The following is a 27,789-nucleotide window of genomic DNA, read 5'->3' as shown; positions in this document are numbered from 1 at the left end:
CCAAAGTATATTTGAAAATCTCTGCATCATACATTGAGGACATTCTGTCACACTTCAGCATTCAGTGGAGCTCATTTGAGACCCATATGCTGTATGTCGCAGTACTAATAAAATTGATTTGATGGTTTGATATCTAGCAGCAATATATCTACCTAAGGTCTTTTGTTGTGTTCTTACCTCTTGCAATATACCATTGTACAAAACCTTGTTTCAGTGGAGAGCAATATGGAATTCAATAATGTCAATATCAGCTGAGCTATTCTTATTTAGGAGATGTCCCATGCTTATTTTGTAATTGTTGACATCCCAAGCACTGGCCAGTTTTAGTTGAAATTGTCTACTATCTTTACCCATGAATTCTCTAATAATTTGCCCACATTACTTTTGCTTGAGGTGATTGTAGCCGTATTAGTGCACTTGCAACAGCAGCAATTGAGTACTGTCCCTGAAACTTTTTCTTATTTGCACGAACATCCACATTTTCAGGATAACCTTTGAAGGTGCGCCTGTACTGCTTGAGCCTTGAAGTGGAGACACACCAAAACCTTGTCCTACATTATATGCAAATGTGTTCCTAAAAAGGTATATAGAACTGAATGCGATTTTAATTGTGCCTCTAAGAAGTATAAATAGATATTTATACTTCTTAGAGGCACAATTAAAGTCCCATTCAGTTCTATATACCTTTTTAGGAACACATTTGCATATATTTACGGGATGGTGCCTCTATAGAAGGGATGGTATTTTCGTGCTCGCCCCACCCCGACACATAAGCTTCTCCTACATTAAGAGCCCTTTCACACTGGGGTGGGCGTCGGCGGTAAAGCGCCGCTATTGTAAGCGGCGATTTGCCGTCGGTATGCGGCTGCTAGCGGGGCGGTTTTACCCCCCGCTGGCAGCCGAGAAATGGTTAAAAACCACCGCAAAGCGCCTCTGCTGAGGCGCTTTGCCGGCGGTATAGCCGCGCCGTGCCATTGATTTCAATGGGCAGGAGCGGTGAAGGAGCGGTATACACTCCGCTCCTTCACCGCTCCGAAGATGCTGCTAGCAGGACTTTTTTTACCGTCCTGCCAGCGCATCGCTCCAGTGTGAAAGTCCTCGGGGCTTTCACACTGGAATGAAAGCAGCGGCACTTTCGGGTCGGTTTGCAGGCGCTATTATTAGCGCAATAGCGCCTGCAAACCGCCCCAGTGTGAAAGGACCCTAAGTGCAAGTCCGGCCAAAACATGTTGTATGTCATTTTGGATAGAGTGGGGAAGGATTGGATTTCCCCGTTGGGATTGTATTTTTTTTCGGTGTGATGGCTTCACGCTTTTTATTGGGTCTTATAGCTGAACATTTTTTTTTTCCCATGCAGTGGGGCTGTACCTGCATTGCACGGGTTAACTGCTTGTTTTTGTCTAAGGCAGGGGTCTCCAAACTTTCTAAACAAAGGCCCAGATTATTGTCTTTCAGACTTAAGGGGGGCCTGGACTGTGGCCATTGGGAATTGAAAAGGACGTCAGGGCAACAGTGGGAATAAGCAATGACCCATCTTTGGTGTTAGTGGAAGGAATAACATTCCATAGTTTGTGTCATTGTGAGGAATTGTGCCCCATCTTCGGTGTCATTGGGAGGAATTGCGTCCCATTGTTGGTATGAGTGGATGAAAATAGTGCCCCAAGGGCCAGATAAAAGCATGCAAAGGGCCACAGTTTGGAGACCATTGGTCTAGTGCAGGGATCTAAAAACTATGCCCCCACCCCCAGCTGTTGCGGAACTACACGTCCCATGAGGCATTGTAAAACTTTGACATTCACAGACGTGATTAGGCATGATGGGAATTGTAGTTCCTGAACAACTGAAGGGCCTTTGTTTGGAGATCCCTTGTCTAGGGGAATGGAGAGCGGGGATATACTTACCTAATCCTCCAATCCCCCCTGTACAAGACCTGTCCCTGCGGCCCCAGCCATTTCCTGTTGGAGTGGAGAATCGGATGAGTATACAGATTTTTGGCCAGCCCTTGACAAAACAAGCAGTTAACTCATGTAGTGCGGGCACAGCCCTACTTCACGGGGAAAAAAAATGCCCTGAGTTCAGCTTTAAGAGCGATATCCCATTGCTTTCATGGCAACAGTGTCCCTGCAGCCGGCCTGATAAAGTGTAGCGGTCCCAGGCTCACCAATGGATTTAGGAGGGCCAAGGAATGGTGGTTTGACTTTCCAATCCCGTAAAAGTGAATTGGCGCCTGGAGAGCCACTCAGCCTATCACTTTGATTCCAGGGGGAAAAAACTAAATTAAATATTTATATTTTGCGATACGGACAATTGCGCAGTCGTGCGACATTGTACCCAAATGAAATAGATGTCCTTTTTTTCCCACAAATAGAGCTTTGTTTTGGTGCGACAATTTTGAAAAAAAAAAATTTTTTTTAATTTTTGCTATAATAAACATCCCCCCCAAAAAATGTAAAAAAACAAATTTCTTCCTCAGTTTAGGCAATATGTATTCTACATATTTTTGGTCAAAAAAAATCCCAGTTAGCATATATTGATTGGTTTGTGCAAAAGTTATTGCGTCTACAAAATAGGGGATAGATTTATGGCATTTGTTTTATTATTAATTTTACTAGTAATGGCTAAGATCTGCGGCATTGCAGCAGACAGATCGGACACATATGACACTTTTTTCGGACCAGTGACATTTATACAGCGATCAATGCTAAAAAAAATGCACTGATTACTGTATAAATTACACTGGCAGGGAAGGGGGTAACACTAGGGAGCTATCAAAGGGTTAAATATTCCCTAGGGAGGTGCTTTCTAACTGTGGGCGGAGTGGACTGACAGGGAGTAGAGAAAAATCGCTGTTCCTAATCACTAGGAACAGACAATCTCACTCTACTCCCCTGACAGAATGGGGATCTGTTTGTTTATACTGGCAGATCCCCGTTCTGCCTCTCTGTGGAGCGATCACGGGTGGCCCGCTGATTGGCTCCCCCACTAGCGAATGGGCACGCGCATGCCCACAGATCGCATGTATGCGCCCGACGTACAATGAAGGCGATTCGCGCACTAGTGCCAACCTGCCACTGTACAACTGCGGCGGCTGGTAGGGAAGTCGTTAAGAATACTTTCAGAAATAGAAGTGTTAATAGTTGTATGTTTGTGGTCGTCCTGCTAAATAATAAATTTGGGTCCAGTCACAGGCCTCTCTGATGGAATAGCATGATGGATAAATATCTTTCTGTATTTGTCCGTATTGAGGACTCCATTGATCCTGACCAAATCTCCAATCCATTTTCAAAAATGCAAGGAACCTCCATTATGCTTCACTGTTGTCTGCAGACCCTCATTATTGTACCTCCCTCCAGCTCTTCAAACTGCCTCGTGCTACAGCCAAGTATTTTACATTTTGACTCATCAGTCCAGAGCCCCGGCTGCCGTTTTTCTGTACCCCATTTCCTATGTGTTCATGCATAGTTGAGTCTCTTAGCCTTGTTTCCATGTCCCACCAAATATTGATTTGGATTTCTCCTATGTTCATTTACTTTCCGTTTTGTTCATTGAAAAGAAAAAAAAATGATTAACACTTTTAAACTATTTTACAATAAACTTTTTAAACTATTAACACTATTTCTGAAAGCATTCTTAATTTACAGCATTCTTTCACACCTGCCTAAAACTTTTGCACAGTAGTTTATATGTGTACACACACACGCACACGCTGGACAGGAAATAATTAAAGTATATCTAAAACCAAAGCTTTTTTTTTTATAGAGTGCAGAGGCAACTGATAGCTTAGGGTGATATGTCTTTTGTTATACTTTTGAATTTCTTTTGCTGCTTCTTCCTAATATCCCAGTTAAAATATTTACCTATGTACCATTTTACCAAATTGTATTAGTGTTAACTTTCACATGGCTTAAAAGTGCAATATTTAAGTATGCCTTTTGTATTCCATGCACATTGTGTTTCATTACACATCTTCATTCTGTCCCCATTGTACTCATTCACTCTGTTCTCATTGTATGCTAATATATGCAGCATGGGAGTTCCTTGTCCTGCAAGGATACACCTTTTAGCTGCTGCTTCAGGTATTTCTGCTTCAAGATCTGAGACCTACTGCAAGAAGTCAACATACACTCTTGTTTTAGTGTATGAGTTCCTTGGAAGCGTCAGTTAAATTGTATAGTTTATTGAACTGACATATCACTTAATACCACATTTGTAGCATTTTATTTAGGCACTAAGAATTTCACTTCTTAACATTTTAGTGCCTATTTATGATATCGGAACACAAAGCCACGTTGTCAAGAGTTGAGGAGCACAAGCCTTTACCGGAAAAATGGTGAGTTCATATTCTTAGATATAAGATATAATAGTATCTTAAGTTGATGCATGTATGGTATATTTCTTTAAGGGTCCTGTGGTGTGTTTGCAGTTAAAGAAGATCTTCTAGAAAGAAAAAAATTACAAGTCGGCAACTACAAATCCTGTAGCTGCTGACTTTTAATAAAAGGACACCTGCCTGTCCAGGGATCCAGTGCTGTTTTCATCCGGTCTAGTTCTTCATGGGTCTTCGAGTCCCCGGTGCCATCATGTTTACTGTGGGAAACGGGCTGTAACTCCTTGCGGCTTCACAGATGGCTGCCTACTAAATGGTCTCACATCCTTCTTGGACCTGTGACGTGTCCCCTAAAGCTGCAGGCAAAGAGAGGGGTACCGAACTTCATCTCAGATCACCTAGGCAATCCAAACGTAAGTGGGAGCGGGTACCTATCAAAACTAGGTACCTGCTCCCCCAAAAAAATAATTATGTGGTAAAGGAGAGAGGGAGGATATAAGGCGGAATAAATCCCCTTTAGGGTGAAGTTCTACGTTAATTAAACATATAAAATATTAGTTGAAAGGTTTCTGAGGATTTTCCTTTCAAAGGAGATACATTGACGTAATTGAAATATGTTCTGGAGTTTCAATGTCAGATCTTTGTCCTTTCCTCACTGTGGAGGAATGATTACTATGTATGTACAGTAAGTTTTCTGAGTGTTAAACCTTTTGCATAAGTAACTTTGGCTGTGGCCACCGAAGATTACAGGCAGTGCAGTTTATGCTTGTGGCCCCATTCACATATTGCTTAGCGGGACACAGATTCCCACTGGTGCTTTGAAAAGCGAATTTCTGCACGTCACACATAGGGCAGTCCATTCACAAGGCCACATTCACATTGTGCCAAAGAAGCTCGGAGACAAAATTTTGTCTTTGAACCAGATGCAATTTTTTTTTTTTTTTTTTGACAATCGCAGCAAACTCGCACCATGCTTGGGGTGCCCAACCATAAATTGGTCGTTTTTTGCTTTGATTTCTTATCTCTCAAGTGGGATCAGGGCCTTACTTACAATTGATTAATTTCTTTATAAATTGCTTTGACTTACCCTTTAACAGAAATGTTGATAACTATCACATTGGAATTTACATTAATGACTGCAGATTCATATGTAGTTGTTGTATAACATAGTTTTTTCTTTTTTTTTTTTTTTTTTTTCAATCGTAACTAGTGTTCAAAAATGTAGGCAGAAGTGCAAGTTCTTGTATATGTGTATGTGGATTTTCGCATCGTGCTTAAAATGCACTGCCTTCGCAATGTACTGCAGGTGCCAATGTAATGTTAATGGCAACCCAAATGCAGATCGCAAGTGCAACACAACCAAACAGTACCATGCAATTTGGTGTGGCAAGTTTTTTAAAAGTAGTGCATACACTACTCTCTCCCCATTCCAGTGGGATTTCAGTCTGTTCAAAAGAATGGGCTGGAAAATAGCACCACATGGGAACGTGCAGGAATCGCGCAGTGTGAACCGGCCCTAAAACCAATTGGATACTGACTTTTACCAAATCAGTTCTCATATTTGTGCTCTCTATAGACCAGATAATTTTTTACATTTCCACTATTGCGCTGTGTATTACACAATAACTTTGTGATAACCAAGTTATATAATTTTTGTGGGAGGGATGGGGACCAAGGGGAACTAGGCTTTCTTTTTTGAAGTATTGTTAAAGTTTTAGGGTCGGTTCACACTGGGGCGACTTGGGATCCGACTTGTACGCCCTCAAGTCGCCCCAAGTCGCCCCAGAAATAGATTCAATGGGAGTGAACGCTAGCGTCTTAATAGACACTACTGAAGTCGCTCCGACTTCAGAGCGTACTCCCTGTACTACTTTGATCCGACTTGGTAGGCGACCTGTACCATAGAAATCAATGGAAGTCGCCTCCAAGTCGGATCTCTCTGTAAAGTCAAGCGACTTTGCAGGGAAAACCCCTCCCTCCCCCCCTCCCTCCCAGAGAGCTGATTGCCCTGTGATTGGCCACAGCCGAAGTCGCCTGTCATGGAGGCGACTTCAAGTCGCCTTGTAATTTGCTGAAGTCGCGCTGAAGCCGCGGTACAAAGTCGCGCTGAAGTCGTGTTGCCCCTGTGTGAATCGAGCCTTACTGTAAACAGAAGCTAAACATTTCATTTTGAAATTGTGTCCCCCTTTAAAATTGCACTAAATTCTGTTTCTGGTACAAAATATGGTAACGTTATTTGCATGTGGAAAAAAAAGGCTTTTTTTTTTTTTTTTTTTTTTTTTTTTACATTCATGTTTAAAAAAAAGAAAAAAAAAGTTCCAGACAAAATGCATGAAAACTAAAAAAGGTAATTCTCAAGGAATTTCAGTCCCTTTCATTTGGCCCCACCTTATACCTTCTAGTTTTGCAATTTTTAAATTTTTTATTATGGTATTTGTGTAGATGTACCGAAGGGCTCTGCCTGGCTTTTGAGTCACGGCAGAGCCCTTCAGCACATGTGCTTATGTGCGGGTGACTTTCGATGCATGTGTATAGCCACCAAGCTCTGGGACTTCCACAACTGTCCCATCCTTGTGCATTACGCAAGAAAACTTGTGCTTGAGCTGCAGGGCTCCTTCGAGAGAAAGACTAAAGTGCTGCATATCAGCCCTTCAAAAATACATTTTAATCAAAAAAGTGTTGTTTTATTTATATATATATATATATATATATATATATATATATAATACCAAGGCGGTACACCTCTGCCGTATGGTTGATTTCTTTAAAAGGAATTACATCTGATGTGGAACTTTTCTTCCACCAGACATGTATCAGAAATTGGAGATGCAATTTCAATTGAATTTCTCTACTTCAAATCTTCATGCATATAAAAGGTTTACAAGCGACTGCACAGTTTTGGACAAACACATGTCCTTCATCAAGCTACATGCAGCTTGATGAAGGACGTGTTTGTCTGAAACTGTGCAGTCGCTTGTAAACCTTTTATATGCATGAAGATTTGAAGTAAAGAAAGCCAACTTTGCATCTCCAATTTTTTGATATATATATATATATATATATATATATATATATATATATATATATATATATATATAATCTCTATTTAAAGGATAAGTTCATTCTCTATAACATGTTACACCCGTACATAGGGTGTAACATGTTATGGTTGCAGCAGTTCCCATTGTGACAGCAGACCAGGGATCTTCTCCCCGCACCCGCTGTCACAATTTAAAAAAAGATTTTTTTCTTTGTTTAATTTGGACTGCAAGGTCCGCTTTGATACCACCATTCGAGAAGAGTAAAATCTCATACTTTATTGCTTATAACAGGCTGACCCAATGTTATATTTTAACAAGCTTCTATTCTCAGTCTGTCGAGTTCTGTTTGGGCAGCTAATCACTTTAAAGTCAATATATAGTCGCCTTTTGCCAATAATTATACATTGTTTGATAATTTTCCTATTGCTTCCTTGCTAGGTAATTGTTTACTGCCTGTATAGCCGGTTTCCTTTTAAATATTGGTGAAATGTAGACATGTTTAGGCTGGCCATACTCTAATAGATTTTTTCCTTTATTTCATTCAGCCTTTGTGGCAAGAGGGCCACCCACTTAGTGAATTTCTGCAGGCTCATCAGAAACCATCTGAAATTCGTATAGCGTATGGGCCAGCTTTGGGGTGTATTCACATTTGTGAATGCACCCTGCCTCCGATTACACGTGCAAACCCCAGTGATCAACTGTGAGAGGCAACTCCATTGAAAACAGTGAGGGGTTGCCGGCTCCCGCAGCTTATCATGCCCACCTGCGTGTAATCCCTCATGCAGCAATCACAGGCAAGGGACCAGCATTGGATGCAAGCAGTCTGCGCCTAGGGCCGATAGCTGTATGAGTGATTACACGCGAGTGGTTGCAATTAGCTTTGGGAACCGACAGCCTCTTGTTGTTTTTCAATGCTTCTTATTGTGGGAGCCCCCGCTGGGGTTTTTGCATGTAATCAGAGGCAGGATGCATTTGCAAGTGTGATTACACCCTTAAAGTGATTGTAAAATCTTGTTTTTTTTCCCCCCTATAAAAATAATAAATATGTTAAACTCACCTGCTCTGTTGCAGTGGATTTGCACAGAGCTTCCTAGATCCTCCTCTTCTCAGGTCCCTCTTCTGTGATCCTGGCCCCCCTCCTGTTCAGTGCTCCCACAGTCAGCAGCTTGCTATGGGGGTACCTGAGCCGAGTCACAGCTCCCTGTGTTCATTCAGACATGGAGCACAGACCCAGCCCTGCCCCCGCCCCCTCTCTTCCCTGATTGGCTAGCTCACTTTGACAGCAGCAGGAGCCAGTGGTGCCGCTGCTTTGTCTCAGCCAATCAAGAAGGAGACTCTCGGATGGCTAAGACACTTGTGGACATCACTGGACAGAGAGGGACCTCAGGTAAGTGTTAGAGGGGCTGAGGGGAGGTTGCTGCACACAGAAGGCTTTTTATCTTAATGCATAGAATGCATTAGGCTAAAAAAAAGCTTTCTGACGTCACAACCCCTTTAAGCCCTGTACACATGGGCCAAATGCTGGCTGACATTGGCTGGTTCAATAAAAACCGGCTGACATTTGGCCCGTGTGTTTGGCACCCTGTCCTACAGAAGGCGGCTTCTTTTGGATGACCATGCTGGAAAACCAGCAGTCGACTGGCTCCTGAGCCCCATTGGCTAAGAGCACTGATCGGGGTGTTCTGGGGTGGGGGAGGGGGGACGTCCCCCTGTCAGAACACAAATGGCTGAGCAGGGAAGATCGCTGTACTAATGTTGGATGGTTAGTACAGTGGCTCCGACCGGTGCTGACAGTTTTTTTTTTTTTCGTTCAACCCAAAAAACTAATAGTGTGTACCAAGCTTTAGTCTTGTGTAGATCACATATCTCAAACATGGATCTTCCATTTGTTAACTTTTTGTTTTGACTTTAGAGCTTAAAAGGAAAGCTACAAGTGATAAAAATGATTGTAAAGGATCATTTTTTTTTTTTTTTTAATAACAAACATGCCATACTTGCCTCCACTGTGCAACTCGTTTTGCACAAAGTGGCTCCGAACATCCTCTTCTGGGTTCCCCCGGCGGCTCTCGCGGCTCCTCCCCACATCAGATAATCCCCTAGGAGAAGTGCTTTTCTGAAGGGGGTTACCTTGCGGTTGAGCTTCCGCAGACAAGAATGCCGGACTCGGCCCCCCCCCAGCGGCAGTGGATTTGATTGACAGCAGCAGGAGCCAATGGCTGCACTGCTATCAATCTAGCCAATCAAGAGCCGAGACCCCATGGAGAGAGGGACAGTGCGTCCCTGCCGAAGAGATGACGGGGCTTAGGTAAGTAAAACAGGGGGGTAGTGACTGCCAAGTAAAGAAAAAAAAAAAAAAAAAAAGGGTTTACAACCCAATTACCATAAAATGCAGTCCTTCTTCTAGATGCTTACAAGGTTGCGGTAGTTTGTATTTTTAGGGGTAAAAGATACCTATCTGATCCTTTTTAACCTATTTTCTTCATTTATACACTAGCCTTATTTACAAGGCCTGCTTTTTGTGAATTTTGAACATGATTTGGGGACACGGGCAGGTTTAATAATATTTTTTTACATCAAAAAAATTATAGCTCATACCTTTTTTTGATACTACAAAAAGTACAAAATTGCCATTTGTAATGCATGTGGTGTTACTACCTCCAGATGCTTGCCTGTCATTTCAGGTCCCCAAAAAGCCTCTTGGGCCCCACCTTTTGCAAAATCTTAAAGTCTATCCAAACCCCCCCAAAAAAATGTATTATATGGCAGCTGATCAGTCCTTAGATGTGGTAGCTGCATTAACTTACAATTTTCATGCTTTCTGTTCCTTTATTTTCACCTGGCAATCCCGCTAGTAACACACTTCCTGTCTTTAGCGTTAATTTACACTTGCCTTGACTTTAACACACATTAAAGTGCCTAATGCTTTAGCATGCTTTTTTGATGCTTCTGTGATGCTTTGGTGATGCTGGCTATCCTTTGAAGCTGACCTTCATCTTAGTTTCTGTGGTCAAAAAAAGCATTTGGCTGTTACATTTAACTACAAGCACTTCTGATCTCTAGAAGCACTGGTGATGTAGCCAGGGCCTTGCAAAAGAAATCTGGGAAGGCTACCTCACCCAGTGCCTTCCCTAGAAATCTTGTGTATAAACTGCAAGATTGTGTGAGATTTCTAGCAAAGACATCTGCAGTGTTGCTATATACGTGTGTGTATAGGCCTGCAACTAACAATTATTTTCATAATCGATTAGTTGGTCGATTTTATTGTTTTAAATAATCGGATAATAACCTAAAAAAGTGGTGTATAATTTAGTTAATATGTAAAGTTTTAAAAAAAGGCAATTTATTCTTAAATATGTTATCTATTTGCAGCAGTAAATAATAACCCGCTATATGGTTGAGGAACAAAATATCTAATCCATTCTGAGAATGGCAGACAAAAGAGATGTACTGTATATACTACTAGAGGTTGAATCTGCTATAGCTCATCAGACTCCGAGATCAAAATTTTTAGTTCAATAAAAAAAAATTAAATAGATTTAATGTGCTGTTTTGCAGATTTTCATTCAGGACTGTAATATAATATTATATATGATATAATACAAGCTACCTGCGCCTGCTGTCAATTATGCTGGTAAATACAAAAACATCATTTAATATAAAAGTAGTACTATAAAAGCTGAGACTTTTATTTTTTTCATTGATATTTTAAATCTAATGCACAATACTGGTAAAAGTTTACTTTAAATGTAATAGTAATGCCTTCTATTACCTTCAGTCTATCAGACTCCACTTTCTCTGGGTTCAGATGCTGATCTTCCCTGCACAGTATTTAACCACTTCCAGCCCTGGAAGGATTTGCCCCCCTAATGACCAGGCCGTTTTTTGCGATACAGCACTGCATCACTTTAACTGACAATTGCAACTTTCGACGTTGTACCCAAACAAATTTGACGTCCTTTTTTCCCCCCACAAATAGTTTTCTTTTGGTGGTATTTGATCACCTCTGCGTTCTTTTTTTTTTTTTGTTTTTGGTTTTTTTTTTGCGCTATAAACAAAGAGCGACAATTTTAAAGAGAATTTTTTTTTTTTGCCTCTAATACATATCCAAAAAAATTATAAAACAAACAAATGTATTCATCAGTTTAGGCCTATATGTATTCTTCTACATATTTTTGGTAAAAAAAATTGCAATAGGTGTATGTTGATTGGTTTACGCAAAAGTTATAGCGCCTACAAAATAGGGGATAAATTTATGCCATTTTTATTTATTTTTTTACTAGTAACGGCGGAGATCTGCAATTTTTAGCAGGACAGCGACATTGCGGTGGACAGATCGGACACTTTTGACACTTTTTTTGGGACCATTGACATTTATACAGCAATCAGTGCTATAAATAGCCACTGAATACTGTATAAATGTCACTGGCAGGGAAGGGGTTAACACTAGGGGGCGATCAAAGAGGTTAAATGTGTTCCCTGGGTGTATTCTAACTGTAGGGGGGGGATGGGCTGCCAGGGACATGACAGAAATCACTATTCCCGATGACTGGGAACAGTTGATCCCTGTCATGTCACCTGTCAGAATGGGGAATTGCCTTGTTTTCAAAGATAGTTCCCCATTCTGCCTCTGTATTAGGCGATCGCAGGTTGCCGGCGGACATCGAGTGCACCCGGCCCACGGGCATGCTCCCGCAGCCGTACAGCTACAGCGATTTGTGCAGGAAAGCCAACCTACCGTCGTATAATGACGGTGGCTGGTCGGCAAGCAGTTAGATTTATTTTTTTAAACAATAAACGTGTCACACTTACCTGCTCTGTGTAATGGTTTTGCACAGAGCAGCCCTGATATTCCTTCTGAGGTCCCCCACCGACGCTTCTGGCTCCTGCCTTCAGAGTGCCCCCTATAGCAAGCCGCAACGTAAAATATAGAGTGCCCTTAGAGCAAGGTAAAAATACTTCTGCCTGTGGAATCACTCGCTTCCTTCTGCTGCCCAGGACTACATCTCCCATCAGGCGTTGCTCCTCACACATTCACAAGTACTCAAGCACTTACTGACATGTATGGACAGAGTATTGAGCTGTATGTGTGTTGCACTGTATTTTCTGATATGTAAACAAATAACACATTCTGTATGCAGACCAACTAATCGGCTGACCAATTAATCGATTATGAAAATAGTTGACAACTCTCTCCTAATGGATAATATTCGATTATGCCGATTAGTTGTTTCAGCCCTACATGCGTATAGACGCATAAATTACTGCACCATAAGTAGTGCATGCGTTGCTTTTCAAAAACTCACTGCACTGGATTGCATGGTACTGTGGTACCACGCGATCCAGTGCAGGCAAATGTTGGGCACGCTGAGGCTGCAATGTTGGGCACGCTGAGGCTGTGCTTAGGGGAACTGATAAAGTTGTTGTTAATATTTATTTTTGTAACTTAATTCTGCATAAAACATTTAAGTGTAATTTCATGAGATAATTTATGAGGGTGTGATTAGGGGCAGAATTTAGGGGCGGTGCAAGGTAGGGGTTGGGAGGGGCAACTGGTGGCGAGTAACGCTTGCAGCCTGGCTAGTAGCTCAGGACTTGAAATTTTAAGCCCTGATGTAGACTAAAAAAAAAAAAAATGAAGGGTTATTCTATTGCCCATCTGTCTAGTGATGTGGTATATTTGCCTTACCCAAGGATTAAATGTTGTTTTTTTTTTTTTTTTCCTTTTTTTTTTTTTGGTTTGGGAAAACACTAGAAATGTGGCATTGAGACTGCTGTGCTTTAGCAGTATTAATGTTTGTGTGTTGATGACCTTGTAATTTCCAGCCATGTGTTGTAACTGCCTTCACCTTGCTGATAATTTTTTTTTTTTTCTTTTTCACATGGCAAACTTGTTACTTGGATACAATTATAACCTTCAACAGTAGCATGCTTTTATGGTATTGTGCACATGTTTTTATGGTAATTGTTCTGCTCTTTGTAGATATAATGTTTGCTTTAGATGCAAAAGGTTTGCAGCTGCTAATCTTGACATTTATCAGATTTTCTGTGTTGTGAAATGACCTATGTATAGGCTCACGCACTGACCTGTGTATGGGTGTCCTCCAACTTCCAAGGATAGAAAAATGTGATAAATATCTGTTTCTGTTGTCCCTTATATGATATGGACATTTGGCACATGGAGGAATGGTTACTTCTTTTCATGTGGCAGTTGTTGCAGATTAAGCCCTCTGTAACCAACACTGAGAAGGGCTTGTCTGTGAACAAGCTTGAAGTAACATTAAAGAGTGTAGTGTATGTGTGTGTCTTTTTTTTTTTTTCTTTCTAGTTAGTAGGGAAAAAGGCAATGTAAGACGTTGAAAATCTTAGATTCGTATTCCATCTGGCTTTAATAAAAAAAAATACAAATAAAGGTGTCGAATTGGAAAAAAATGTTGGCTACAGCACAAACTTTAAAGCATGATTATAGGTGTGTGTTTAAAAAAAGGGAAAAAAAAGAAAATCAACCCCTCTCCTGCACTCTCTGCCCCTTGCTTTTGATTTTTTTATTTTCTTTTAATACAAAGATTCATAAACATACTTTTTTAATTCCTGAAGTCTTCAGGCCAACCTTGTGATGTCAGAGGTCCTCCTCCTTCCTCATAGAGATAGATGTTCCTTTGCTATAGACTGAACAATCCTCAGATAATGACAAGTCAGCACCACTCAGTTCAGGAGCTCCGTGAACCCAGGCTGGGTGATATCACACCTATAGGTGGCTCACAGGAAGTAAGTTGGATGACAGTCATACAACCCAAAAAGGCTTGTGGGGTTGGGACTCCAAATAGTATGTTTGTGGGCAAAATTTGTAAAGCAGCATTTAAAAAAACCCTATAATTTCACTTTCAAGTAGGACCCCAGGCAATCCTCTAAATGCACAAACGTTTTTCCACTTGCCAAAAGATTTGTAATTTTGGCTATCCATTCTTGTTGTACACACAGCTCTGAAAGGCCACATGATCATATTGCTACTTCCTAGGTTAGTGTTGGTTTCTGGATCAGTTTTACTGCTTTTTGGATTAGCTCCCTGCTAATTGAACAGTGGTGGTGATGCTGATATTTTATTTTCTTGTCCTGGAGGCTAGAGGTGACGTTTGAAGCTAGGAAACTTTCCCAAAGTGTAGAATTGAGCAGGGTACACACTATAATAAAATCAGACAAAGAATTCCGTATTCGGACAGATTGTTCAATGATCGCATAGTGTGTAAACAACTTTCGACATCCGATTAAGACCCACCAAACAAAAATTTCCGAAGGGACGAACTCCCAAAAATTTTTCTTCTTCAAATGTGCACTGTTTTCGTACAAGAAAAAACAGATCTGAAAGACCGCGCATGATTGGAAGCTGTTTACGACCTGAAAGAATATGAGAAAAAGAAACGCAAAGTTATAGTCGTATACATTATAGCAATCAAAGATTGAGCTGGCATGTGTAAGGCATGAGTGTGTCTCAGTCCCTGTAAGTACGGAAATACAAAAAAGAAATGCCCAAGGGACTTTGAGAGACACAAACCATGAATATAAAATATACAACATTTTTTAAACACTAAACATTTTTTTTCAAACATTTGAAATCCAAGGACATGATTATAGGTACGTGTCTTGAAAAATTATTCATACCCCTTGAAAATTTTCCACATTTTGCCCTGTTACAACCAAAAACGTAAATGTATTTTATTGGGATTTTATGTGCTGGACCAACACAAAGTGGCACATAATTGTATAGTGGAAGAAAAATGATAAAATTTTTTACAAATATATGAAAAGTGTGTATTCAGCCCCCTTTACTCTGATACCCCTTACTAAAATCTAGTGGAACCAATTGCCTTCAGAAGACACCTAATTAGTAAATAGAGTCCATCTGTGTGTAATTTAATCTCCGTATAAATACAGTTGTTCTGTGAAGCCCTCAAAGGTTTGTTAGAGAACCTTGTTGAACAAACAACATCATAAAGGCCAATGAACACAACAGGCAGGTCAGGGATAACGTTGTGGAGAAGTTTAAAGCAGGGTTACGTTATAAAAAAAATATCCCAAGCTTTGAACATCTCACGGAGAAAGGTTCTATCCAACACTTGAAAATGCAAAGAGTATGGCACAACTGCAAACCTACCAAGACATGGCCGTCCACCTAAACTGACAGACTGGGCAAGAAGAGCATTAATCAGAGAAGCAGTAAAGAGGCCCATGGTAACTCTGGAGGAGCTGCAGAGATCCACAGCTCAGGTGGGAGAATCTTTCCACAGAACAATTATTAGTCATGCACTCCACAAATCTAGCCTTTATGGAAGAGTGGCAAGAAGAAAGCCATTGTTGGAAAAAAAAGCCATAAGAAGCCCCGCTTGCAGTTTGTGAGAAGCCATGTGGGGGACGCAGCAAACATGTAGAATTAGGTGCATTGGTCAGATGAGACCAAAATGTAACTTTGTGGCCTAAAAGCAAAACGCTATGTGTGGCTGAAAACTAACACTGCACATCACCCTGAACACACCATCCCAACCATGAAACATGGTGGTAGCATCATGTTGTGGGGGTTCTTTTCTTCAGCAGGGGGAGGGAAGATGATCAGAGTTGATGGGAAGATGGATGGAGCCAAATAGAGGGCAATCTTAGAAGAAAACCTGTTGGAGGCTGCACAAGATTTGAGTCTGGGGCAGAGGTTCACCTTCCAGCAGGACAACGACCCTAAACATACAGCCAGAGCTACTATGAAATGGTTTAGCATATTCATGTGTTAGAATGGCCCAGTCAAAGGCCAGCCCTAAATCCAATTGAGAATCTGTGGCCCTCCGTCCAATCTGACAGAGTTTGAGCTATTTTGCAAAGAAGAATGGGCAAACATTTCACTCTCCTAGATGTGCAAAGCTGGTAGAGACATACCCAAAAAGACTTGCAGCTGTAATTGCAGTAAAAGGTGATTCTACACAGTATTGACTCAGGGGGCGGAATACAAATGCACAACACTCTTTTCAGATATTTATTTGTAAACAATTTTGAAAAACATTTATCATTTTTCTTCCACTTTACAATTATGTGCCACTTTGTGTTGGTCTATCACATAAAATCCCAATAAAATATATTTACATTTTTGGTTGTAACATGACAAAATATGGAAAATTTCAAGGGGGTATGAATAGTTTTTCAAGGCACTGTATATGCACAAAAATATCCATAGTTACATAAATCCTGATTTGACTGGTAATCCAGGGAGCAGATGGTTATATATGCGATGTCAACACGTTTCGTGAGACAGCACTCGCTTCCTCAGGAGAAATACATATAGATGTGTGAAATCAGAGACCAGGTTGTTAGAACACAAAAAAAAGAACTGAAGAAAGAGGAAGGAGGCCAGCAAAAAGGAAACCAGGGCAAAATCCTGAAGTGTGCCATAGATCATGATAAAACAATGTAAATGGGCACTGGAAATTGAAAAGACAAAAAATCTCTATTAAGAAAAAATGGCCAAAGGTGTGGAAACCTAAAGCGCCTGCCACCCAGGTGCAAAGTATTAAAAGGAGGAATGCTGGAAATCCAAATGAACCAGGGAAATATATAAAATTTGAGCGTTTTAACCCATGAAAGTTCAGTATAAGTTGCAAAGAAGGGGAGGAAAATAAAGCCTCCCATAATGAACTGTATAGCGAAAGTAGCAAAGGGAAGAGAAATATAGAGTGTATCTCACAAAAGTGAGTACACCCCTCACATTTTTGTAAATATTTGATTCTATCTTTTCATGTGACAACACTGAAGAAATGACACTTTGCTACAATGTAAAGTAGTGAGTGTACAGCTTGTATAACAGTGTAAATTTGCTGTCCCCTCAAAATAATTAATCACACAGACATTAATGTCTAAACTGCTGGCAAAGAATGTGAGTACACTCCTAAGATAAAATATCCAAATTGGGCTCAAAGTGTCAAAATTTTGTGTGGCTACTATTATCTTCCAGCGCTGCCTTGACCCTCTTGGGCATGGAGTTCACCAGAGCTTCACAGATTGCCACCGGAGTTCTCTTCCACTCCTCCATGACGACATCACGGAGCTGGTGGATGTTAGAGACCTTGTGCTCCTCCGCCTTCTGTTCGAGGATGCCCCACAGATGCTCAATAGGGTTTAGGTCTGGAGACATGCTTGACATGCCAGTACATCACCTTTACTCTCAGCGTCTTTAGCAAGGCAGTGATCGTCATGGAGGTGTGTTTGGGGTCATTATCATGTTGGAATACTGCCCTGTGGCCCAGTCTCCAAAGAGAGGGGATCATGTTCTGCTTCAGTATGTCACAGTACATGTTGGCATTCATGGTTTCCTCAATGAACTGTAGCTCCCCGGTGTCGGCAGCACTCATGCAACCCAGACCATGACACTCTCACTACCATGCTTGACTGTAGGTAGGACACACTTGTCTTTGTACTCCTCACCTGGTTGCTGCCACACATGCTTGACACCATCTGGAACAAATAAGTTTATCTTGGTCCCATCAGACCACAGGATATGGTTCCAGTAATCCATGTCCTTGTCTACTTGTCTTCAACAAACAGTTTGTGGGCTTTCTTGTACATCATCTTTAGAAGCGGCTTCAGGGTTGACAGCCATGCAGACCAAATTGATGCAGTGTGCGGCGTATGGTCTGAGCACTGACAGGCTGGCCCCCCACCCCTTCAACCTCTGCAGCAATGCTGGCAGCACTCATACGTCTATTTCCCAGAGGCAACCTCTGGATATGACGCTCATCACGTGCACTAAACTTTTTTGGTCGACCATGGCGAGGCCTGTTCTGAGTGGAACCTGTCCTTTTAAACCACTGTATGGTCTTGGCCACAATGCTGCAGCTCAGTTTCAGGGTCGTGGCAGTCTTCTTATAGCCTATGCCATCTTTATGTAGAGCAACAATTATTTTTTTCAGATCCTCAGAGAGTTTTGCCATGAGGTGCCATGTTGAACTTCCAGTGACCAGTATCAGAGAGTGAGAGCGATTACACCAAATTTAACATGCCTGCTCCCCATTCACACCTGAGACCCTGGAACACTAATGAGACACATGACACCGGGGAGGGAAAATGTCTAATTGGGCTCAATTTGGATATTTTCATTTAGGGGTGTACTCACTTTTGTTGCCAGTGGTTTAGACATGAAGACATGAATGGCTGTGTGTTGAGTTATTTTGAGGGGACAGCACCTTTACACTGTTATACAAGTTGTACACTCACTACTTTACATTGTAGCAAAGTGTCATTTCTTCAGTGTTGTCACATAAAAAGATAAAATAAAATATTTACAAAAATGTGAGGGAGATTATATGTGTGTGTGTGTGTGTATATATGTATATGTGTGTGTATGTGTATATATATATATATATATATATATATATATATATATATATAATATATAAACATATTTTTTTTTTATAGAGATTTCTTGTCTTTTCAGTGCCTATTTACATCTTTTCATCTTGATCTCTGGCACACTTCAGGATTTTGTCCCGGTTTCCTTTTTGCTGGCTCCCTTCCCCTTCACAACTCCCGGGGGTGAACCGTGTGGACCAATGGGTTTTTCATTTTGGTTGTTTTTAGTGGGTCTTTCATTTATATTTGAAAGACTCATGAGAACCAATAATCTATAGGATTGCTGACCATGTCCAGAGTTTTCTGAAATATTTTAACATACAGTAATTGTAGGTAGGAGTTCTCCCGCTTCCCCTTTCTTTGGTGCGTTTTTATTTTTTTGTGTGTTCTAACAATCTGGTCTCTGATTTCAGACATCTATATGTAATTCTTCTGAGGAAGCGCATGCTGTTTCACGAAATGCGTTGAGATCTAATACATAAGCATCTGCTCCCTGAATTACCAGTCATATGATATTATGTATCTATGGATATTTATGTGCATATACCTGTAATCATGTCCTAGGATTTAAAATATGTGAAATTTATTTTAGCGTTTAAATACAATTTTTGTATATTTATATTCATCATGTCTCTCAAAGTCCCTTGGGCATTTCTGTTTCGTATTTATTCCGAAGTCATTGAACAATGGTAAACCTCCTTCTTCTAGTGTGTACCGGGCCTTAGAATTTTCAACTTAAGACTTCACTTGAAAATGATCAGCCTTCCCAATTAGGTCTCTGGGGGCGAAAAAAAACAAATATCTCAACATACAGGTTTTTTTGGGGTTTTTTTTTTTTTTTTGCAAATCAGAATATAAATGTTTGTATGATTTGAACAGTCAGTTTTTTGTGTTTTTTTTTTTTTTTTTTTTTGTTTTGTTTTGTTTTGTTTTTTTCTTAAGCCCTTTACTTATACCTATGCCAAACTGCATTTTTTTTTGCCACACTTTAATACTAATGTACTCTGTCCCTTCCTTTTTATTGTAGGGTGTCATAGGTGTACAGCTGGTTGTTACAATGGTAATGGCCAGCGTCCTGCAGAAGATCATTCCGCATTACTCTTTGGCTCGTTGGCTTCTCTGCAATGGAAGGTAATGCAACATTTCTGTGGTGCATCAGAGCTTTGATGAAAATGAAACCAAAGTGTTAATGTGTGTGTGATGTTTTTTCTGTGCAATTGAACTAAACTCATTATGTTCTTGTTATAATGCTATAAAAATAAATGTTTATTTTACAGATTATATTGGTATCAGCATCCCACAGAGGAAGAGTTACGAACACTTGCTGGAAAGCAACAGCTTAAAGGAAAGGGCAAAAAGGACAGGTGGGGTTTATCATGTCTGGAATGTACTGGAACTGATATTGTGATAAGCCACTCTGTAGACGCTGCAACTGCAGCAGAAAGTGCTAACATGGCCAGTGGCCATGTCAACTTGTGGCTGGGAGGTCAAGGGGATCCAATGCCTATTTTTGCTGCCACCTATTTAGACAAGGCCTTATCCACTTGCTGACTAGTATGGCAGTAAAGCGACTTCTCTGCACTGGGTCATGTACCTAGTACGTGATCTGCGCACCCGCAAGCCCGACTATGTGTGATTTGTTAAAGCACAAGCCGGTCAGCGGTTCTCAGACAATGATTGACCACCAGCACCCACTGATCTGCTCAGTGATTCATGGAACAGAGCCCTGCAGGGGGAAAAACACAAGATCCTTGGTAAAAGCAGCAAATATCACCCACATTACACTTTGTTAGGCACACATTTAACCTTTTGATTGCCCTAGATGTTAACCCCTTTTTACCCAGTGTCATTAATACAGTGACAGTGCATAGTATTAGCACTAATCACTGTATTAATGTCACTGGTGATGTCCGTGGCAGTTAGTCAGTCCCCCGTATATATACCATAGTTTGTAGGCGCTATAACTGTCACACAAACCAGTCAATATACACTTATTATGATTTTTTTTTTACAAAAGACGTAGCAGAATACATTTTGGACAGAATTTATGAATACATTTTCAATTTTTTTTCAACATTTTTACATGATATGTTTAATAGCAGAAAGTAAAAAAGATTGGGGGTTATTTACTAAGGACAAATCCACTTTGCACTGCAAGTGCACTTGGAAGTGCAGACGCTGTAGATCCGAGGGAGACATGCAAGAAAAATAAACAGCATTTTAGCTTGCACAAGACTGGATGATAAAATCAGCAGAGCTTCCACTCATTTCAGATCTACCCCTTAGATTTAGAGCGACTGCACTTCCAAGTGCACTCTCATTGCAAAGTGGATTTACCTTTCGTAAATAACCCCCATTGGGGTTTTTTTTTTTTCAAAATTTTCAGTCTTTTTTTGTTTATATCGCAAAAAATAAACCCAGTGGTGATCAAATATCACTAAAAGAGAGTTCTATTTGTGTGGAAAAAATGATGTAAATTTTGTTTGGGCACGGTGTTGCATGACCATGCAATAGTCAAAGTACGCAATACCAAATGGCAAAAAATGTCCCAATCATAAAGGGGGTAAAATCATCTGGAGGGCAAGTGGTTAAGCTACAAAATGGAAGACTGTGTAGCATGTTTGCTTTTTCTTTTATACAGAAAAGCTTGTGATGGTTTTTTTTTTTTTTTTTTTTTTTTTTTTTTTTTTTTAGGAAATATAATGGTCATATTGAAAATAAGCCACTTACCATTCCCAAAGACATTGACCTTCATTTGGAAACTAGGACTGTTACTGAAGTTGACACTTTAGGTGAGTAAGCAGTAATATGTATTACATTTCAAAAATGTTCTCACGTTATAAAATAATGTGATGCTTAACAATATGTTTTCTTTGTATATTCCAGCACTCCATTATTTCCCTGAGTATCAATGGTTAGTAGATTTCACTGTTGCTGCTACTGTGGTTTACTTGATAACTGAAGCTTATTACAGCTTTGTGGTACCATCACAAGAGATGAATATCAGCATCGTTTGGTGTATGCTCGTTCTGGCATTTGCAATGTATCCTTTTTTAATGGATAATACTCTGTAATTATAGGTACAGAATACAATTATAGTAGCGTCTTTTTATGTTGGTTGAAAGTGTCTAATTGGTTAGAAAAGTACCTTTTCATTGTTTAGTCAGATATTTCAAAACTAATATTTCCATTTTTGGTAGATGCTTGACAGTCCTTATGTATTAGAGTAAAGATTTTCCGTTATTGTAGTTTTACAAAGCTGTTGTAAAACAATTTTAGTATAGTTTTTCAAGACCAAAAAAAACTTTTATTACTTGAAACTTTAGTCAGAAAATTAAGTCCTTCTAGATCACTTCAGACTTGCCCCTTTTGCAGGTATAACTATGTAAAAGATTAAAAAGTGCCTATACTGTTTAGAATCTAGTAATACACTGTTCCACCATGCTCTGCACATGCTCAGTTGCTCTCCATTTTTAGGCACTGTGCTAAATTTGTAGAGGTTGATCTGCTGACAGCCTAAATATTTACTGGAGTTTAGGGGCTCTGAGCTTAAACCGGAGTGCCACCCAAAAGTGAAACTTCCGCTTTAAGGGCTCCTAACCCACTGACATGCCACATTTGGCATGTTGTTTTTGGGGGGTGGGGGGATGGGTTCCTAGTTGTGACAGGTACCCAGCTCCCACTCACGCTGCGTAGGCGACTCAAGTGGAAGTGCTCCTCTCCCCCTCCCTCCCTGCACTCTTCTGGGACACATCACAGGTCCCAAAAGATTGCTCAGCCATTCAGGACACACAGCATGACTCGCGCATGCACAGTGTGCACCTGGCTGTGAAGCCACAAGCTGTCACAGCTTGGTGCCCACACTAGTGATGCCGGGGAGAGAACCGAGGCTTTGGGCGGCTGCATTGCTGGACCGTGGGACAGGTGAGTGTGTGTTTATAAACACAGAAATGGCTGTAACTCCGCTTTAAGCAATTTTACAGCACACATTAATTTTGGTAGCATAATTATTAATGTGAAATGTATGTTCCTTGCTAAAAAACATTATTATTATTTTTATCAAGTTGTTATGGGTAAAGTTCCACTTTAAGTTATTTTAGGATATCTACTGTTTGTGTGCTTATGAAGCCACAGCACAGAACAGCCCCCATAAGTCCTGAGTGTTTTTTACAGACACAAGAGTTATACAAAAAAATATTTTTTTCTTCCGTTTAGGCCGATATGTATTCTTCTACATATTTTTGGTAAAAAAAATAGGTGTATATTGATTGGTTTGCGCAAAAGTTATAGCGCCTACAAAATAGGGGATAGTTTTATGGCTTTTTTTTATTAGTAATGGTGGCGATCTGCGATTTTTATCGGGACTGCGACATTATGGCTGGACACATCTGACATTTTTTACACTATTTTGAGACCACTATCATTTATACAGTGATCAATGCTATAAAAATGCACTGATTACTGTGTAAATGACACTGGCAGTGAAGGGGTTAATGTGTCCTAGGGAGTGATTCTAACTGGGGGGGGGGGGATGGGCTACTAGTCACATGACATCGATCACTGCTCTCGATGACAGAGCGGTGATCTCTGTCTTGACACAAGCCAGAATGGGGTAGTGCCTTGTTTATATAGACACTTCCCCGTTCTTAAAGCTCCGTGACACGATCGCTGGGAGACCAGCGGACATCAAGTCCGGGGGCACGGTCATGCTGTATGCGGCAGACGCACGTGCCTGCTATCCCCGACTCTTAAAGGGGACGTACAGGTACGCCCATTTGCCCACTGATGCCATTGTGCCGACATATATTGGCATGCGGCGGTTGGCAACTGGTTAAAATACTTCAAATATTATCACTGAATAGAAGAATTGATGGGTCAGTTCACTCCTAAATGTATATATCTCGGTTTGCTAGATCCTGAAGAGTTAAACCACTTAAAGTAGGAGTTTAGTCAAAAACTATCTAAGCTTAAACCTGCTCCCATCACCATTCTAAGGTTCCTACCTTTACATTATTGTCAGGATCCCTGCCGAGCCTGGACAGGCTCTATAACGTCAGCCGACAGCGTGCTTTAGCTCACTGTTGGCTGAATCTGGGTCACGGGAGTGCACAACTAAGTGCGCTCCTGTAATTCCCAGAAGTATAGTCAAAAAAGCTTTGGCCATAGTTCTCATTTAATTGAATGAAGAAATTGTCTACACATTAATCTGTGCAGACCTTGACGGGAGGAAATCCTAATCCATCGTAGGGATGCTACTATACGGAGCTGAAAATGTGCACACACTCAACTCGCACAACAAATACTGCCATTACTTTGTTTGAATGCAGTTTCAACATCTAAATAAAGGGGTTAACTTTGCATGTAAGACAACCTGTGAAACAAAATTTTGCTTTTTCATTTTAGCAGTTTCTTGAAACGAGTGACTTGTAGTCAAGTTTTTTTTTTTTTTTGTTTTGAGCCTATCTGAAGTGGTTGAAATCAACTGCACACACTATGAACCAGCATATCTTGGGTCCAGACTCCTTCTGGCAATGTTTTTTCTTTATCGCAAGTCCCTTGGATTTAATGTATGTGTTCCTTCTAAGTCATTGGATCTGGAAGCAATGACAATACAAGTACATAAGTTTTGGTTAAAAAAAAAAAATTGCAAAGTGGTAACATATCCTATGAGGGAGCAGAGCCTGCAGCTGCTATAGAAAATATAAGCCTGTGCATGGTACATTGCCAAAAAGAGTTTTTCATCAGGAGAGAGACCAGTATTTCCCTTGGTTGCCACTCTGACTGAATATAAGGATATTGGAAGACACTAAAACAATGATTTTCCTGTTTCTGACATCTTAGCTGTTTTTCACAATTCCAGTCTTTCTACTCCCCAAAGGGATTCTGTACCTGCAAACTACGTCTGATAGCAACTTTTTTGCTGTGGCCTTTGTAGTAGCATTTACCACTGGTCCTGCTGATCATGCCTCAGGCCATCCAGAAAACATGTCCACAGACAAATACATAATCATAAGATATTGACTCGGGTATCTGGATGTAATAATTTTGTATAAAGGAATTTTAATCTGCGCTGGTGTGGAGACACTCTTCCTGTACTACGGAGGGCACAGGTAAGAAAAGTAGCCGTATATTTTGAAGCAATTGTGATGAACTTTGGTGCTATCCAATGCTCGGTTCTAGGACAGCCATAAGTACTTTTGATTGATGACATAGTTCATGTGTCAAGCTGTCTATCATGGGGAAAAGTGTGTGGCTGGCAGACATAAGCTCACAATGTTCCCAAAGTCCTTTTTCATTAGGAGCAACCCCTGCTGTTGGATGCTATCCATATTACAATGATAGGTTGACTCCCGTGGGGGGAATCCTCTTCCCACAGGGGTCAGTGAAAGAGAAAACAGAAAGAAGGTTTATGGAAGAGACTTTTGGAAAGGCACCGCCATGACATATAGATATAAAAAATGTTCAAATATAGGTTTTATTAAATAAAATCTTAAGGCAATAATAAAATACAGGCAACAGTAAATGCAAATTTTGCACAGAATAATAGGACATTCTTCATAACAAGAAATGGCTCTAGATCCCAAAAAGAATCGTGGGTACCCCGAGGGGTCAGTGAAAGCAGATAACCAATGCCTTCATTTTTGGGCTGATAGGGAAAAGGGTACAGGCTTGAGTTTGATAGCCTTTCACTCTCCATGATTTTATGTGGTGAATCTTCCCAAATATCCAGGAACATCTAAAGCTCTCTCTCTTCTCTTGGGAGATCTGGTGGATCAGAAGGTTAGTAGTCCTGTTTCATGAGAAAAATAAGGCAGAGGTTTTTGCTTGCATGTTTTTGTAGTAAAGAAACCTTTGGGCACATTTTGCCTAATCTCAGGCCCCTCTACTTATCCATAGGATGCAAGAACTTCCGTATGGATTTAAGTACTGGTATTTTCTGTAGAACGGTCCTGCAGCCTGGCTGTTTTATGATGCCCCCCGGATTTAAGGGATGCGTACCTCCATGTTCCTTATCAGGTGGCGCTGTCAGAGGTTTCTGTGTCTGACAGTAAAGATAGTTGCAGAAGTGCTGCATTTTCTATTCACACCCCTTTCATTTGTCGTTCCCTCACCCCCAATAACTTTTTTTCAGGTGATAGGAGCAGCCCTGCCCCCCCCCCCCCCCTTACTAGTTAGTTTCATCAGAATAGTTCCTTACTTTGATGATATACTAGTACTTGCTTCTTCCCAGGATCCCTTGCAAGAGGGATCTACAGTTCACCGAGAATTGACTTATGATTCTAGGATTGTTGAGCAGTCTGGAGAAATCAAACCTGACACCCTCACATACTGTCATTTCTGGGCTACACTCTGAATTCCCTAGATCAAAAGATATATCTATTATAGAACAAGATTTGCAAACCCAGTAGGTAGGCTTTCATCAGAGGTTCCTTCTGTCATTTCTCTTGAAAGTGTAGGATTGATCTCCAGAGACACTGGAAACTCAACATCTGTTAACAGGCCTCCTCTGGGTCTTCCCTATATTGCTAATGTTAACCACGGGTATGAGTGCCTGGAAAGTCTATCTAAGAAGCAAGGTGGCACAAGGTGTAGGAACTCAAATGTTTTTTCAGCTGAAGAGAGGCAGGTGTGGTGGGGAAAGCCCTGTCTGTCTGGGGTACCACCTGCAGATCCTTAAAGACAGTGCTACCTTAGTGGCATATCAACAAGCGATAGAGCGCACAAAGCCCTTTCCGGCAGTGAATGACAAAAAAATTGTTGTCTTGGGCAGAGAGGAATCTTGCTTCCCTTTCAGCAATACACCTCAAGGGGACTCAGAACAATTTAGTGGATATTCTAAGCCACCATCATGTTCATCTAGAGGTGTTTTCTGCACTGTCAGGATGGCAGGGACATCCAGATTTGGGCCTTTTTTGCCTTTCTAGAGCATACCAAAATGGAGTAGTTCCTTTATTGAAACCAAGGGACAACCTAGTCACCATAGATGACTCATGAATCCTTGGCAGTTCAGTCTGTTATTCTTTCCCCCCTTCATACTTCATGTAGTTTTCAGAGGTTTAAATGGAAGCACATTAATTTTCCCCTGATTGTTCCATTTTGTTCAGAGGCTATGGTTCTACATTCTTCCCTCTGTGGTCGGATCACCTCCTTGGTTCCTTTAAGACAGGCCAGATATCCCAAGAAATTCTCCCATATTGTCCAATATTACCTTTAAAACTGGCAGCTTGGATTCTGAGAAACATCCTAAAAGCCAAAGGTCTCTGACAAAGGAGTGAGTACTCTACTCAGTAGTCGTAAACTAATTCCAAGAGCTATGTCCATATCTCTTTAGGAGCTTTCCGACAGGAGGAAAGGGTAAAATACTGACCTTTTAAAAGTGTGGTGATGTTTTTTCTGCAGTCTGGGCATGGGTTCTAAGCTAGGCTGTATTTTTTTTACTGATGTGAAGCCACCAATCCAGCTTTTCTCTGTGGCAGCACTGCAAGGAGAAAAATACTTGTGTAGAATTTACAACTACTGCTGTCTTCTACTGCGCCATGCAGTAGCATCAAATTAACTTGAAAATGAGAAAAAAAAGTTCTATTTCTGTTTACATCACTTTAACCCAGTTCAGCAGGCATCAGATAATGCCTGAAATCTGTCATAGCACCACCCACAAGGAGGGGATCATTCTACACCTCGATAATGAGTGAAAAAAAGTATCATTCTCTTTGTGAATTACATTTTAGTTATTACGGTTATTAAAATACCAAACAAGTAAAATAACAACTGAGTAGGTAAAATATCATCTAACATGTTGTTATGCCCCGTACACACGGTCGGACATTGATCGGACATTCCGACAACAAAATCCTAGGATTTTTTCCGACGGATGTTGGCTCAAACTTGTCTTGCATACACACGGTCACACAAAGTTGTCGGAAAATCCGATCGTTCGTTCTGAACGCGGTGACGTAAAACGCGTACGTCGGGACTATAAACGGGGCAGTAGCCAATAGCTTTCATCTCTTTATTTATTCTGAGCATGCGTGGCACTTTGTC

The 27,789-nt window shown here is 40.7% G+C and overlaps 1 protein-coding gene and 1 long non-coding RNA gene across 4 annotated transcripts in view; one reads left to right on the top strand and one right to left on the bottom strand.

Moving 5' to 3' along the window:
* The window catches only part of TMEM161B (transmembrane protein 161B), a 73,299-nt gene that overhangs the window by 12,324 nt on the left and 33,186 nt on the right, over positions 1-27,789 (top strand). For both annotated transcript variants that reach the window (XM_073624472.1, XM_073624473.1), the window contains exons 2-6: positions 4,257-4,330; positions 19,775-19,878; positions 20,025-20,111; positions 21,442-21,539; positions 21,634-21,790. In XM_073624472.1, coding sequence (XP_073480573.1) covers positions 4,328-4,330; positions 19,775-19,878; positions 20,025-20,111; positions 21,442-21,539; positions 21,634-21,790 — 449 coding nt within the window. In that variant the 5' untranslated portion in view covers positions 4,257-4,327. The remainder of the gene's footprint in view (positions 1-4,256; positions 4,331-19,774; positions 19,879-20,024; positions 20,112-21,441; positions 21,540-21,633; positions 21,791-27,789) is intronic.
* LOC141135988 (uncharacterized) overlaps positions 13,731-27,789 on the bottom strand; it is a 450,576-nt gene continuing 436,517 nt past the window's right edge. For both annotated transcript variants that reach the window (XR_012243661.1, XR_012243663.1), the window contains one exon: positions 13,731-14,760. This is a non-coding gene — a long non-coding RNA (uncharacterized lncRNA). The remainder of the gene's footprint in view (positions 14,761-27,789) is intronic.

The sequence above is a fragment of the Aquarana catesbeiana genome, linkage group LG01 (genome assembly GCF_042186555.1).
Source record: "Aquarana catesbeiana isolate 2022-GZ linkage group LG01, ASM4218655v1, whole genome shotgun sequence".
Lineage (NCBI taxonomy): Eukaryota > Metazoa > Chordata > Amphibia > Anura > Ranidae > Aquarana > Aquarana catesbeiana.
This window is presented reverse-complemented; position numbering and strand designations above follow the sequence as displayed.